The sequence below is a fragment of the Numida meleagris genome, chromosome 11 (genome assembly GCF_002078875.1).
Source record: "Numida meleagris isolate 19003 breed g44 Domestic line chromosome 11, NumMel1.0, whole genome shotgun sequence".
NCBI classification, from domain to species: Eukaryota; Metazoa; Chordata; class Aves; order Galliformes; family Numididae; genus Numida; species Numida meleagris.
Genome location: NC_034419.1, coordinates 10,629,730 through 10,645,199, shown reverse-complemented (window position 1 = coordinate 10,645,199; position 15,470 = coordinate 10,629,730). Strand labels below are relative to the sequence as shown.

The window sequence follows — 15,470 nt, the reverse complement described above, 5'->3', positions numbered from 1 at the left end:
ATGCACTGACCAGCCCAGATTCCTTGCAAAATTCAATCTAAATAATCATTTAGACATAAAAAAATTACCATGCTTCCCAGATTTGATTTCTATTCCCTTGCCCAGCTTAGGATAAATTGTTTCATGAATGGCAATATTGATTGATTTCACTTACCTGCTTCTCCATGGCCAGAAATAAAACATTCCAAGAACACAATCAGCATGATGCCTTGATGCTGCATGGCTGTCAGTAAAATATCTGTCCTCAACGATGCAAAAATAGCTGCAGTAATCTACAGGTTTGGTGCTTGCATGGCTTTTCTGTGTTTTCTTTCTTTCCTCCTGCTCACCTTCCCCTCAGTGTAGGGGTCAAGGCTGCTGCCTCATTCTTCTTGTTTTCCTTTGGATCTGGAGGCTTTTTTTTTCTTCTTCTTCTGTTTTTTTTTTTTTCCCCCTCAGGGCTCAGATGCCTTCTGGGTGTCACCCGTACATTGCTTCCAATAAATAAATAAATAACAGGGATTTTCGGAGCCTTCACCCCCCTCCTCGCAGCGGGCCGGGGCCGCTCACATCCCCGCTGCAGCGCCGGGGATGCACCATGGGGAGCTGATGCGGCGCGGAGAGAGAGCTCGGTTCGCTCCGGGCTTTTGCGGCTCTTTGGATGCTATTTCGAAACTTTCATTTCTGCTCCTGGGTTTTGGCGGAGCTTCGTTTTGGCTCTGCCAGAGCCTCCCCTACCCCTCGCCCCTCCCGCTGCCAGCCGGGGTGCCGATGGGGTCCGACCCCTGCTTTGTTAGCGGCTCTGCCCCGGTACCTTCTTCCCTTTGCTCCCTGCAGCAGAGGGTCATAAGAAGAAGAGAGTTGTAGGGGATTTTTTTTTTTGCTGTTGGTTGTTGGTTTTTTTTTCCTCGCTGAGCGATGATGAGAAGCAAGTGCTTCCTTGGCTCTTCTCTCTTTTTATTTTGCTTCGCTTTATTTTAGTTTATTTCCCTCCTCCCTCCGCTGTCACGGAAGCCGCTAGTTCCCCGCCTGCCAGGGATCCGCTTCACACAGCGAAGCGAGCGGAGGGGCTGAGGGGAAAACCCGACCCCGAAGGCGGCTCTGCGGGGCCGCGGGACCCCCCCGGCCGTGCCCGCTGCGGGGCTCCGGAGCGGTGCCCGGCGCCAGGGCGAGAGGGAAGCGAAGGGGCCGGAGGGCAGTCCTGGGGGCTCGGGTCCTTCCCTCCCTCCCTCCTAGGGCTGGGGAAGTCGTTCAAGTTTTCCCTCTGCCTCCCTTTCAGCCTCTAAAGCGCATCTCTAGATCCTAACGGGGCAGTTCTCTGGTCCTGTCTGGCTGCAAAGGGGATTATTGTAACATGTGATCTTCCTTTTGTGGATATGTGCTGCTTTTTTTTTTTTTTTTTTTTTTTTTTTAGGGTGGAGGAGGAGAATGGGTCGGTTCCGCACCTCCTCGCCGGTGCTGGGCTGCTCCTCGCTGCGCTCAGACACACGCGTCGTTCTGCAGCCGCATCTTCTCCTCCTCCTCCTCCTCCTCCTCCAAGAGCTGGGCTGTGCGTGTCCGCGTGTGCGTGTCCCCGTGTCCGTGCGCGTGTGTGCGGGGCGTGGGCAGCCCCTCAGCCCGCCCCGGCCGGTCCTGCCGTCCCTTGTCCCTGCAGCACCCTCTGCCCGCCCGCCCGGCACATGACAGCCGCCCTGCAGCGGGCACTGCCCGGCACCCCAATGGCGTGTAACCCAGAGGGGCGTGGGGACAGCGGGGTGGATTCGGGGTTTTTGTTGCTCGGGCGCTCACGTCGAGTTTCTTTCCGTCAACACAGATAGGAGCTGGGACAAGCCAGGCAGTGAGGGGAATTGTGATTTTCTGGGCTGTCTGCCCTTGTACCTCTGGCACGTCTGACTGCCCCTGGCAGCACAGATCCTGATCCTGAAGCTGGATTTCCCAGCCCTGAATTTTGTTGGAGTTGGTAACTCCCAACACAAAGCTCCCAGGGACCCAGAGAGCCTCCAGCACCGGGGGTTAAAGTACTCTAGTTCTAGTACTTGGCCCTATAAATAATGTTAATTCAGGGAGTGAGCCCCTCCCACACCTCCTGCAGCTTCATTCTCTTGTTCTGTGGTGGGTGCCCCATCCCTGGAGACATTCAAGATCTGGGGCTCCCAGCACTTGATTGAGCTGTAGATGTTCATCGCAGGGGGGATAGACTAGATGACCTTTAAGGGTCCCTTCCAACTCAAATGATTCCATGATTCTATGATTCTTCAGCTTGTAAGGCAGTGTAATAACGTTAAATTCTGCTTGATGTCACAGCTCAGTGGGAGTAGCTGAGGTTATTCTTCTGCCCATGTGTGCATAGGAGCAGACCTTAGAGGGATTTGCAAAATGAGGGTCATATAAAGAAGAGCAAGGAAAGATTTATTTGACTTTGGGGTGGACAGATTTACGTAAGGCATGGTTATTTAGCTATGTATTGAAGTAGATTTTTCTGACTTTGCCCTTATCTTCCTTTTTTAATGTGTTTCAAAATAAGAAAACCAAACTGAAAATATTGTGATAGGAAGGAGAATGTCCCCCTCCTTTTTGTCTTTGCCTTTTGTTTGAAAACAGTTAAAACGCTGCACCATCACAAAACACAATTCTCTGCCATCCATGACAGTACCCTTCAGAAGGTTTGAGTCTGCTGTGTGCTCGGCTCCCCTGGGATGTTCTGAGTTCTTTCAACTCCAGCATCTTCAGTGGGAGCTGGGGATGCACAGTATGTCCTAGAGCTAAGGCCAATGTGACATTAATGAGCTGTCATTTAATAACTGTGCTTTGTTGTCTTTGCTTGTCGATTGCTGCCTTTGTGGGAAAATGCAGTATTTCTTTTATTTCCAGAGCCTAGGCTCATTACTAACTGCAATGTTACTCCCAGATAGTTTCATCAGACTTGAACTACGGCACTTGAGAAAAATTCCCTGGCCGTAATTGTAGTTCCATGGATGTAATAAAGGTCAAGAAGCTCCTGTATAATTTATACAACAACTGAAAACGGGGAGTAAAGTTCATGATGCTCTTTAAGTGGGAAGTCAAAGTGAAGCATATTCATTTACTTCTGATGTCTGGACGGCAGCACCATAAGACTGTCCAGTTCTTGACTGCGGGTTATAAAAGTGCTTTAAAACTGAAAGCTTTCATTCCTCTTCCCTATTATTGCCTGTCTTGGGAAAACTCATACAAGAGCTTAATATTACTGAAATCTAGGCGTGCCTGTGAGCTAACAGGAGCTAATGGCAAAGAGGGAAATTTTGCTGTTATCCTTGACATCTGTTGTCCAGGGGACAGACACCTGGACGGCACCTGAGGAACAGCCCATACCTAGAGCGCTCAGACAGAGATTGTCCATCTTCGTGTGTGTCAACAGTGGCATGAAGAAGGGTTAGTTGTAGTTGGTTTCTCAGCCAGAGAAATGTAAAAACGCAATCCATGTGGTCTTGAGCAAGGTTTGTGCTGCAGAGCACGACTCCCTACGAGACTCTTTGGAACTGGATGATTGAGAAAGTGACCGACTGCTCTCATGGCTCAGTGCAGCTCCAGCTGCAAAGCACCCAGAGAGTAAACTGCAAAACTGTGAATCATTCATTTCGGGGGAGGACAGAAGAGCCAATGGCACAGCACAGATGGGGTAGGTGTGTCACCTGTGCTGCCTGCCCTCTGAGCTCCACAGGCATTTCCAAAACCAGAGGACGGGCTGTCATCTGTAGATCACCCCAGAGCAGGGTACATCTCAGTTGCTGAGCATTTTGCTTGCCTGCACCCCTTGTTCTCCACTCCTTGTGCCTCTCCACTTTGCCTTGCCTTTCCTCCTGTATTTCCGTAGCAGCCATGAGTAGCCTGAAGGAAATCTGTCGTGGCCTTCCTCTAAACCCTTTGCCTGAAAACAAAGGTCGGAGGGAAGGAATACCCCATGCACCTGTGAGAACCCCTAATCTCACTGCGCAGGAGAAAAAGGTAACGTGGGCTTTCACGAGGCTCACTTTTCTTCCTTTCCTAAATGCAGTGGGGAGCGGCATCAAATGCTTTTGTGAGCATGGGCGAATGTATTTATTTTTTGTGTTATAGTCTCAGTAATGGGACAAAATACTGGAAAATCTTCTGCTCGCTTTCTTTCTGTCTTTCTCCCTGAGTTGATTGATAGGAAGGAGATCTGCTGCACAACAGCTTGCATGACTTTAAATGGCTGAAGAGGCCTTAACATCAGTGCTATCAGTCCAGCATTGTTTTTTATGAATTTATGAAGGCTGTTGCAAAAACGCTGGGTATTTATGGGAGTGAATGCTAGTCCCTCAAATACAGTAAACATGAAATGTGGCAAATTGACATCTGGGTACAAATTACTTATCTGCATGTTTGCATAACGATCCAGAGATCATTTATTTTAACCAGTAGTCTGAAGCATCTGGAATTGAGACAAGTTTCTAAGGAATTGAGTTAATTATTTGTCTTACGTTGTGTAATTCTTTTCCAGTCTCTTTTTGTTTAAATAGTTTATGTACACACTAAAGTAATCATTGCAATATTTCATGCTAGAGATTTTTTAAAAATCTGCAGCAGAAAATAACGGTCAGTGGGTGGAGATCCTGAGGAATGGTGCTGGGGAGAGGATGCGGTGTGTTCCTTGGCTTGAAAGCCTGTGCTTCATCACATGTAATACTTGACAGTGTGACTTTCTGGTCAGAACACAGAAGTTCCTCACCCACACCAAGCTGCATGCAACTTTCTTGCCTTCGTGGGAGTTCCCCCTGGCATCAGCACTGAAATTCTTTCAAAGCCCATTTCCAGAAGCAGAGGAGAGCCCATTCTCTGGGTAGAGAGAGGAACAGCTGTGAGATATCTGAAGAGGATTTACTCCAATGTCAGGAGCATTTGTGGCAGAGGCATTCTGTGTGTGCCTGGGACAGCTCAGACAGATGGACGTGTGGCGAGTGAGCACGCAGAAAGGGGCTGTGGGGCTGGATGTGAAGATAAAGGAGATGGGGAGTGAACTTTGCTGCATGGCAACAGGTTGCCAAACATCCCCATTTTTTTCCCTGTCTTTGCTCAATCATTTTTCCCCATGAGAAGTGTACTGTACCACAAGGAAGCCCGTATTGCAGAACAGGAGATGGTATCTCTCTCAGAGCAATGCCAGACCTTACTGTCCACCTGAAGAAACGCTGGTAATGACAAAGCCCTCACTGCCTATATGGAAACCAGGATTGAATGCCCCCAAAACATAGCAAGGAGACAGCGGTAGGCTGCTATTCTGGACCCAGCCAACTGTCTTACATCCTACCCTCAGCTCTCCTTATCTGCCACATGTGATAAAAGGTCATGCTGGCTGGGTTTTTTATTAGCCTGTTAAAAATTTAAAAGCTTCCTTTCTGATTTATTTTACTCTTAATCCTCCACCTTCAACTCTTAACAGGGTTTGAGGCTCAGCTGGTATTTATTTTATATCTGAGAGGCTGAATCTCCTTTTTAAGAAGTGTTTCGTGCTTAGGAAAGGTGGTCTGTCTACAAGGTGGTTTTAAAGTCTTGAGACAGGCTTCCAGATCTTGTTGCCATTGCGTAATACTGACTGACCATACAGTGAGGCTTGTCTTTATGTACAACACTGTGTTCATTTTCTAATCGAAGCGCTCATGGAAGTGAAGTTAATAATGCTCTGCTAATTTCCTCAGACTAAGGATCTGTCCCTCTGTTCACATGCCTTCATTCCAATTTGACTCTTTTTTACAATAATAATGCTTAGCACTGCTCATTTTTTATTTTCTTGGGCTTCCTTTTTTGGCTACAATAGAAATCCTGTAAGCGCGATTTATAAATTTCTGCATGTTTTGGGGCCTGCTGAAGAGACATACAATGCTTCCTGTCATATCAACTTTAATCTCTTTGGATAAATCAAGCCATTTCTCAGAACTGATTTTTGTTTATGTTTCCTGAGTCGTCTTCCTTCTGCATTCTTTGCCTGAGGCCTGCAGCAGCCACATCCTCTCCCTTTCCTTCTATGGCTCAGGAAACCTCAGTTTTCTGTTTCTCAGCCTCCGTATCTTTATGTAAATACACTGCAAGGAAAATAGCCCTAAAATATTATGAGTGGTGCATCTTTTGCAGAACAAGGACACTGCATTCTTGGTACTCATTGACATTCTATTAAAGCTGGTGCAACTTGGGAAGAATGCATACTTCTCAGTGTTGCAAAGAATCAGAAAAAATGCCTAGCCACGGGCCCCAGCCTATAGGCTGACTTGGCCTTGGACCTGCCTTGCCTTTCTGGGCTTGCCTGGTGAACTCTGGGCCATATCTGGTAACCATCGCCTGATGCTAACTTGCTTTCTTGGCTTCACCCCAGGCTTGGACATGACCATGATGAGCTGATTTTTCAGAGGTGCTGAGCAGACAGATGCTGCTCAGACTGCTGGCTGAGGAAGCTGCAAACAGGAACACCTACGTGTGAAATGCCTACAGTCTAATATCAGAGGGGAATGTGTCAGCTGCGGGTACAATTAATCTTAAAGATCACAACAGCATTTCATACAGTGCTTTAATGAAACTTGAGGACTAATGGCCTTGTGTTGCCTTTCCTTGAAAGCCCGATGATCAGTCTATTTGAATTTGCTCCTTAAGTGCCTTTCACAGGTTATCCAGTTTGCCTCAATAATGAATATGCAAAATTCTCCCTGATGCATATGCCAACTGCCTTTTCATGAAGCAGTCAGGCTCCATCTAAGCAATTTTAAGAGACCCAGTGCTGCTATTGAGAGACTGCTTCAGAATCCGTTATTTAAATTCTCCTAATTTCAAGGCTACATTTCTTCATGGCTAATTTACAGCCATTTATTCCTCTTTCCAGCGTTTCCCTGAAGCTGCTTCCTACTTTGACACTTATCCTGCAGTAAGACAGCAATCAAATGTCACCTTTGTTCTGTTAAGCTAAACAAGGCACAGTCTTAGTCCTCTTTTATAAAATCAGCTCTCTATTGTCTGAGCAACCCAGGAGCCCTTCTCACCCTTCATGTAACATTGAAGTTCATGTTTCATTAATGTTTGCATCATCAAAATTCAGGTTTCTGTAACATGGAACACTAATAGGACAGGGGCTCGGTCTAAGTGAATTTATTTGAAAATCCAAATGGATTTTGCCTGCTTGTATTTTTAGAGCAAAGAAAAATGATATTTTTCCTTCAGTTTCATTATAATTCAAATAACAGATATATTGATCAGAGACTAGGTGAGCCTTGCCAGAATGAAAATAAAACATTTGCATCCTGATAGTTCTCCATAGCCAAAATACCAAATGTAGAAACACTTTTTTTTTTCCTTTTCACCGTATCACTGCTTTCCTTTTTGTTACAAGAGGTGTAGCTGATTTTATTCTCACTTCAGGAATTTCTTAGAGCTAGAAACCCCTATGAAGGCTCCTTGCCTCTGCAATACTGATATCGAAAGTCCCTTCATATTTTATCACAGTGTGGATATAGCTGGGATTTTTGTGTTTAATAAAATGCTTTCAAAAAATAACTGCTTACCTAGCTGGAAAAGAATAAAGCAGTATTTCAAGATGGAATTCGCATTTGTTTGTCTCCTAAACAGGTTTTAGCCCTTGCCATTTTCTGTGTGGAATGGCAAAGCTCATTTGCAGGGATAGTGTTGCTGATCTGAACGGGTCTGTGTGCCTGTTCAGCAGCAAGTATACCAACAAGAATGGCTTTTAGCGTGGAGTGTTTTTAGATTCTGATACTGTACTGTGCTGGCTGAAAGGTGTGACACCAACACGCTCAGATGGTGAAGGGACTGGAGAACTCTAGCCCTGAGAGTTAGAGTATGATCATATTGAATGAGGTTTTTCACTGAGCTGAACAAAAGGCTTTGTAGCCCTTTTCAGGAATTCTTATCAGGGTGCGTTTTCCTCCCAGAAGAGTAAGCAGAGTGAAATACCCAGACTGGATGGTTCTGTGTGCCTTTGTTCTGGGCACCTGTTTTCTGTGCTGCAGGCCACCCCTTCACTTCTTCCAGTAAATGCTTCCATAACTTCCATAACTCTTTGAACTGACAGCAGCAGGTTTCATCCTCAGCCCTCTCAAACTGGGCTTTCCTGGTCGTATTGTAGGCTGCTATCCTATTTAGAAGCAAACTTGATCCCTTCATATCTTTTCCACAGCCCTTAAAAATCAGCCTAGTGAAGAGACCAAATCTCTTTGACTAAGAGTCACGTCCATACTGTTGCCATACATCAAGGAACTTATAAGAATTTTTAGCATCTTTGCATGAAATTGGCATTTTAAAGATTACAAAATCTTTGTTCTCTTTATGGTTTTAATCAAATGGAACACAGAATACAGAGACATGACTTAAGAGACTAAAACGAGGATTCATTTATGTTTTCTTTGATCTAAAAGGACACATAGTACTTTGCAAATGATGGATAATATCTTTAAAGGTAGTAGGAAGGATGAGCCACTCACTGTCATCTGCAGAATTTAATTCAGTGTCTACTAATCACTTTAGCTAATTTGGAAGTGATAAGTGTGACTTCAGTAAAATAATGTAAAACATCATACTATGTAATACATTAGTATGCTGAATGTATAATGAAACTTAACCTAAGAACATCTTCTTCTGTAAGTCACATAATTCAGGGCTAAGTTCCCTTGTTTGAACTGAAGGTACAGCAGGGTCTTCAGAGCCTCTGGGAGTTCAGGATCTCAGAATAAGGGTTTCTAAGCAATGCTTTTCTTGGTAGTTCAGTGCCCCCTAGCACTGCAAGAGGGGATTCATCCCTATCAGATGTCCGTAGGTTTGTGCATTACTTACCACATCTCCAAAGTCTTTCCATGCAAATTTGAGGTGAGTGGGAAGAGGAGTGTTACGTGTGTACAGCAATTGAATCTACAAGGAAAGATGCAGATGGAAATATTTCAGCTGGAAAGCAGGAATGATAGCTCCCCTGGTGTGGCCTTTTAAATCAAATCATCCTTATGATAGCTGGCATTGGTTTCCAGCTGACTCTAAAGTTCCGGGCCACCCACTTGCCTTCACTTCTCTTTTCGCTTGATTATTGTGTCTTTTTTCTTTTCTGACAGCTCGCTTTGCGCAATGCTTTGCGTTATTTCCCACCTGACGTACAAAAGAAGCTGGTGCTGGAATTTGCTGAAGAACTCAGGCTGTATGGCCATATCTACATGTACAGATTCTTTCCAGATATTGAGATGAGGTAAGAACTGGTGGGTTCATGCTGCAGTTGGATGTCCTGTGTTTCTTTAGAGAGGAGTGGTATGGTTTCCACTGATTGCTATTGTGTGTCTTACTCTTCTGTAAAGCTGCATTCTTCATCCTTCAGCTTTCATCGTATTTTCTGTCCTCATGAGAGTCTCAAGGACTAGCAGGGAAACAGACTGCACCCTTCTGGATAGGCACTGGCAGGGCCAGTGCAGTCTTGCTGCTGGGAAGCTCAGCACCACTTAACACAGGGAAAGAACTGAGTAAGGTCACGTGCTTGGTAATGCCAGCTTTACCATACACTGAGATGCCATATGCTGTACCCCATAGCAACTCTTAGAGTTTCCAGGGACCAGTCACTGTTCAAAAATCTCTGATTGCAACCTGGACAGAAAACCTGCAAGAGCCCTGACATGCCGATAGTTGTCATGAACCAAGGGGTAAGATCAGCTGAGTGGATGACTTTGGGATCTGCTGTGAGAGACCAATTATTTCTCAGTCTCAGAGAAGGCTCCCTGGGCTTGAAAGAGAGGCAGCACATTTTTTCCGTGCTTGGGACCTGTATCTGACCCTGTCTTGTAATAGGCTGTGCCTGTTGATCTCGAAGCATCACTTCATTACAGATCTGAGGGGGCTAATGTTTGTGAAGCCGAACAGTTTTGGAGAGGGCTGCCAGGGGCTAGCTTCTTTTTTTAGACTGATTGATTCCTTTTTGCATCCAGCAGGGGCCTGGTTAATGTCTATAAAAAAATCTGAATAAAGCAAGCAAGGAGAAAGCACTCTAATTTCCACAGACATCCATGTTTCTGTGCTGCCCATAGTCTGGGGTCAGCCCTTGCAGAAATCAGCTAAGGGGATGACAACTGTAAGAGAATCTGAAAGATACTGCAGTGCTTGGCTGCAGAGGACAGTAGTCTCAAAGTACAGATGAGGACACCTTCTGCTCTCAGCTTGAATAAGACAGTCCACCAGCTCGTTTCCATCACTGGCATCAGTGATTTTTGACAGCCTCAAATATTTTCTTTATAGTTTGTGATGATTTTACTGCTCTCCCTTTCCAATAGACTCTTACAGTCTCAGATTAAGAAAATGTCTTTTGTTGTCTTAGTCTGGATTAGGATTGTTTTAGGATTTGGTTTTGTTCTGTTTGTCTCAGGGAGCACAGTCCCATTTGGTTCTGTTCCACACAACAGCCTTCTTCCCATATAAACACTCTCTCAGTCTGTTCCTGAACGTTCTTAACTGTTCTTCAATTCAGAGCAATCTTACGGTGGAATATCTCCTCAATGAAATAGTATCATTCCACAGAAGTCTTCTTATTTTATCACCACAAACATATTAAAGCAATTTAAAAAAAAATTGAAAAACTCAAAAGCTTTCCCTCCTGTTTTTGCAATGACTGCAAAGCATTTGTTTCAGTATCCTGATGTAAACAGCTAGGAAAAAGTGCATATGATCATGGGAAGATCCCATTTGCCAAATCTATAGAATTTATTTATTTATGTTTGCCGTTTGCACTCTACCATAATTTCTTCAGTGTAACTGTCTTCCTTGTGTAAAGGAAGTGTCCAGCCACTGAAGATCTATGGTCCAGTAAAAGGAATATTGTTTAAAGAACACGTGTAGCAGAAATTCTAAGTCACAGCTTGAACCAGTGCTGGAGCACCTGGTGGGAAGGCAGGGCCAACCCAGGGGAGCTCATTGCATGCAATGCAATGCACCTGAGTGACCAGAAGGGGTGGAGCCAGGATCCACCCCTTCCCAGACCTCATTTAAGGGCTGGCAGTGGAGGTAAAGGTGCCTCCTTGGAGGTTCCTTTCTCCTTTTTTTCCCTCCCTCCCTCCCTCTTTAGTGAAAAATAATAACTCAAAGGAATGTGTTGACGTGTGGGAATGCTTCTGTTGGGTGTTTTGTTGTAGTTTCCCTTACATGTGTCCTGAAGTCTGGTGAATACCATTTCAGAGCATACCCTATAGAAGACTATCCTTGCAAGACCAAATCAGCTGCTGCCATTATGCTGATGATCATGAATAATCTGGATCCCTCGGTGGCTCAGGTAAGCTCCAGTGACAATAAAGGAAGTTGGAGTCATGAGGCAGAAGCAAATCTCTAAGTTACTTCCTGTATATGCTCACACACAAACTGAAGAATTTAGGTGATTCTACACTTTTCCTGTAGTTATGTTTTGATTCCTGGGTTTGGGGTCTTTTTTGCTAATTTCTACAGCTGACTGCAATGCACTGTTCTTCATTTTGCACAGTGGGTTTTGGTTCTAATTTAGACCTCTGAGGACTCCTGCAGCACTAACAAGGCTCACTCCAGCTCCCACACTACACAGGACCTTGGATGCTGTCTGTGAGATAGGAGCAGTGTACTAAGAGCTCTGCTACAGCACATGTTGAACAGTTAGTGTTGGAGATGCTGTGAAATATTTCAGAAAAGTGCTTGCCTTATTATCAAATTATCCTTCTCAGTTTCCACAGGAGCTTGTCACTTATGGAGGAAATGGGCAGGTCTTCAGCAACTGGGCTCAGGTAGGACACTGCTGCTTTCGGCAGCTTCTGTCATGAAACCCGTTCTACGCGCCCCCAGGCACGTTCTGCTTAGGCAGAGTTTGCAATAATTCTTGGCAGTCATTGTCTCTAAATACTCCAAAACATCCTGTCTGGATAGAGGAATGCTCAGTTATGAGCTGTGTAGATCGGAAGAGCTTTATTTAGTAAAGAGAGCACTGACAACCCAATAGAAATACTGTTTCAAAAATGTTAAGCTGTGTAAGATGATGTAGAAAGTTCTTTGTCTTTCTCTGATTCATGTGTATGTGTCTGTACATTGCACAGATAACTTATAGGCAAAATAAATTTTAGGAAACAAAAGGCTTATCTTTTATTTGCTTGTTTCTGGTACTTCTGCAACATTTTTCACAATACATAAAGGAATGAAAAAGTGCAGCTTTAATGAAGTGCAGCCCTGAGTCCTTCCAATGAAATCAGATGAGCTGATACTGTTCACATGCTAGCTGGGCAGGTCACAGTGCGTTTTATTTTCAGGACAAACTCTGATCTTCAGATGGTGATGGCAGGTGGGTGAATTCCTATCTAAAATCTGAGCTGGGATGTTTAAGTTACGACTGTCAATCTAAAAGTGCACACCATTTCTTTGTTCTGTGCATTAATTCATACATGTCAGTTATGTCAGTTGCTGCAAAACTTTCATGCAGTGCACTATTTCTCATGTGACCAGTGCCAGCAGTTCATGCTGTGGTCCTGACTGGGCTGACATCCCTCAGGCAGATGCAGGGCTGCAAGGTGAGACCCTCTCCTTGGCTCTGCCAAAGGCAGAAATATTTTCTTTTCTCTTGTTCCCATCCAAGTTAGAGCTTTGACCTGCAGTTGTTTCACAGCAGAACAAACAAAACCTTTCTGGTCTTGCTTATTTGGAGTAGCAATCACATGAATGATTCAGTTATGATAGAACACTTTGTTCTCTGTGGCTTAAAAACAGCATGTTTCTTGAAATTTTGTCCTTGCGAAATTCGCAGTGAAAAGGCAGTTTGGTTTATATTATCCATACAGGCCTATGCTTTATTCTGGATAATTTTTGAAGAAAATAACATGACCAGAGGTAAATTTCCACTTACCAACTTGTCCTCAAGCTTGCAGGCTTGTCAATGAAGTTGCTGTCTCTTTGACCAGCAGTTCCATTTTTCTGTGTAACTACAGAAACTCTATTTTAAACTATTGTTGAATTCTAGTGTCCCATGGAAAAGCTCTTCTTGGACCCAGCTGTCACATACTCGAGTCCCATGGAATATAATTGGGCTTTGTAATAGGCAGTGATGGATATGAGTTAAATCTATAACGGTTTGGACAGTTATACTTGCTTTGTGGCATAAGCCAAGACTAACTGTTGAATTATATGAGGATGGATTGGAGATGCACTTATGTATTCCTTGACAGCCAACGGCTGTCTTCATTGTCCATAGTGAAAGCTGTTTGTTGCCTATTTGTTTTTTGTTTTTTTTCTTGTTTGGCTTGAGGAAAAATTTAAATACATAATGTAATGATCTGTTGAAAAGATGACAGGCACCGGAAGAGACTGAATTATCCATATCAGGTTAGGATCAAAAATATACATGAGTATTTCATCTCTTTTATGGGTAAAATTTTGCAGTTTGGTTTTGGAAACATTGCCAGAGAAGTGCCAGATCCAAATGGTTAACCTCAAGATAAAATTAGAATGGCTTTCAAAATATGCATTGAAAAGCTAGCAAGGGATTTCTGGGGTTTGTACTGGAGAAATTACTCTGGAACGTATTCCAACCTCTTGTCATTGATTTATGTTTCCTGCTGAGTGATGTCTCTTAATGGACCTTATTAAAAGCAAGAATGTGTTGAGAGCTCTGGCTGTTATTCCATATGTGAATACACCTCGTTATCTCTATAGCTGCCTTCATACTCCATTTAGCAGCTTCATGAAGAAACATAAATGCAAGATGGAAACAAATCCCCTTGCTTTCCTTTTCAGTTCTGGTTGGCAATGCAATATTTGTCAGAGATGACCGAAGAGCAAACACTGGTAATGTACAGTGGACATCCTCTGGGACTGTTTCCCAGCCGTCAGTATGCTCCACGATTAGTGATTACTAATGGCATGGTAGGTATTAGCATCATGATTTTTTTTCCCTTCTCTTCTACTTAGTTTTCATGTTTCTACTGAATTAATACATAATTGATGCTACCTGGACTTATAATAGTTCATGGAAGAGTCTTGGGTCTAAATTCTGCAGCATTTATTGCAGTACGTTCACTCTCACCTCAGATGGGCTGATCTGCAGTGAGGGAGGGAGCAGTCCTCTCCTTATCAGAGGACTTATGTTCTGACTGAGCCTGAGCTGTACATGTTCTTGATCAAAACAGTTCAGCTATAGAGAATTTAGATGGTGAAAAAGACTTGCTTAAAACTGTAATTTGCTTATTTGAGTTTTCTTCTTATTCTTAGGTTGTTCCCAACTATTCCAGTAGAGATGAATATGAGAAGATGTTTGCTTTGGGAGTAACGATGTAAGAAGATACTCACTATTAAAATTTATCAAATATTTATCTAAAATTTAATTCAGACATCAAGCAGGTGCTGGTTAAAATACCTAATGCAGATGGATTTCAACTGTGCTGCATAAAGTCCTGATGCTGCAATGCATTAATGCACACTTAAGTGCAGTTACTTAGGAGTTTGAGTTACATTCAGCCACACATATAAGGATGTAATTGAGGTCTGCTAGGAATTAGAATTAGGTTTATTTGTAAGAGTTGGCTGAATTACAGCCTGAAGCCGTAATCATAACCTACTTACAGCACTGGCTAGTTACACTTTGCAGTGGCTGTTTTGCAATGTGCAAAAACCATAAGTTATGAAGTGTTCCTTTCTCTCTACACGAAGTGAAAGCTTTGAAGTAGAAAGCTATAGGGTTTTTATTATTTTTAATGATTATTTGCCTTCTTTTTTTTTTTTACTGATCATCTATCTGATGAGCACAGGATGGTTATTCTGTTGTAATTGATTCTCTTTATGGCAAACAACTGTGGGAGAGCTGAATGTTTACAGATCTGTAAGAAATGAAAGGACCCAAATAGAGTGTCCCTTACCACATACTTGGGGACTTCATAGGAATGAATTGAGGTCACATTTGGGGTTATAACTTCAAAAATGACTATGTGACTTAGAAGCAGGGTTGGCACTGGGACCAGTGGTACAAAGATTCCTAAAATGTGAAAAGGAGTCTTTGTCCTAGTCCGTGTGCTAAATGCCAAACCAAAATTTGCACTCATTTTTTTCAGTCTACACATTTTTTAAACTGAATAATTTAAAGAGCTGAATGATCCTCTGAAAGCACATTGAAAGTGCTGTTAATGAAGAACGTCTATTAAGCTGGGAATGTGATAATAAAAATAATGAAAAGAAGTTCAGGAGACTGCTTGTTTTGTGTATGTTAGGTTGCTAGGGTTTTTTGTTACACTAGAAGTATATGTTGACATATACAGGCTCCATTCTGCCTGGGTAGCATATGGTGTCATCATGTTCTTTGATCTTGCTAGGTATGGTCAGATGACTGCAGGGAGCTACTGCTACATTGGGCCCCAGGGAATAGTCCATGGAACTGTGGTAAGAAACCAGGGAAAGCTTTATTAGTTGATAACTGTGGCTGGTGACTGGAGTGAAATGAACTGCTGTGAAAGGATGTTATGGCCACCAAAGAA

At 43.5% G+C, this 15,470-nt stretch overlaps 2 protein-coding genes across 3 annotated transcripts in view; one reads left to right on the top strand and one right to left on the bottom strand.

Annotated features, from left to right (window-relative positions):
• The window catches only part of LOC110404801 (netrin-4-like), a 48,273-nt gene extending 46,760 nt beyond the window's left edge, over positions 1–1,513 (bottom strand). The window contains exon 1 of the mRNA XM_021409506.1: positions 155–1,513. Within this exon, the coding sequence (XP_021265181.1) occupies positions 155–221 (67 nt within the window). The 5' untranslated portion in view covers positions 222–1,513. The remainder of the gene's footprint in view (positions 1–154) is intronic.
• UROC1 (urocanate hydratase 1) overlaps positions 1–15,470 on the top strand; it is a 75,666-nt gene that overhangs the window by 37,758 nt on the left and 22,438 nt on the right. The window contains exons 1-7 of one of the 2 annotated variants that reach the window (XM_021409503.1): positions 3,838–3,963; positions 9,078–9,208; positions 11,176–11,269; positions 11,688–11,747; positions 13,741–13,869; positions 14,215–14,276; positions 15,309–15,375. In XM_021409503.1, coding sequence (XP_021265178.1) covers positions 3,838–3,963; positions 9,078–9,208; positions 11,176–11,269; positions 11,688–11,747; positions 13,741–13,869; positions 14,215–14,276; positions 15,309–15,375 — 669 coding nt within the window. Of the gene's footprint in view, positions 1–3,837; positions 3,964–9,077; positions 9,209–11,175; positions 11,270–11,687; positions 11,748–13,740; positions 13,870–14,214; positions 14,277–15,308; positions 15,376–15,470 lie in introns of those variants that run through there. The other variant, XM_021409505.1, reaches the window with a different exon arrangement.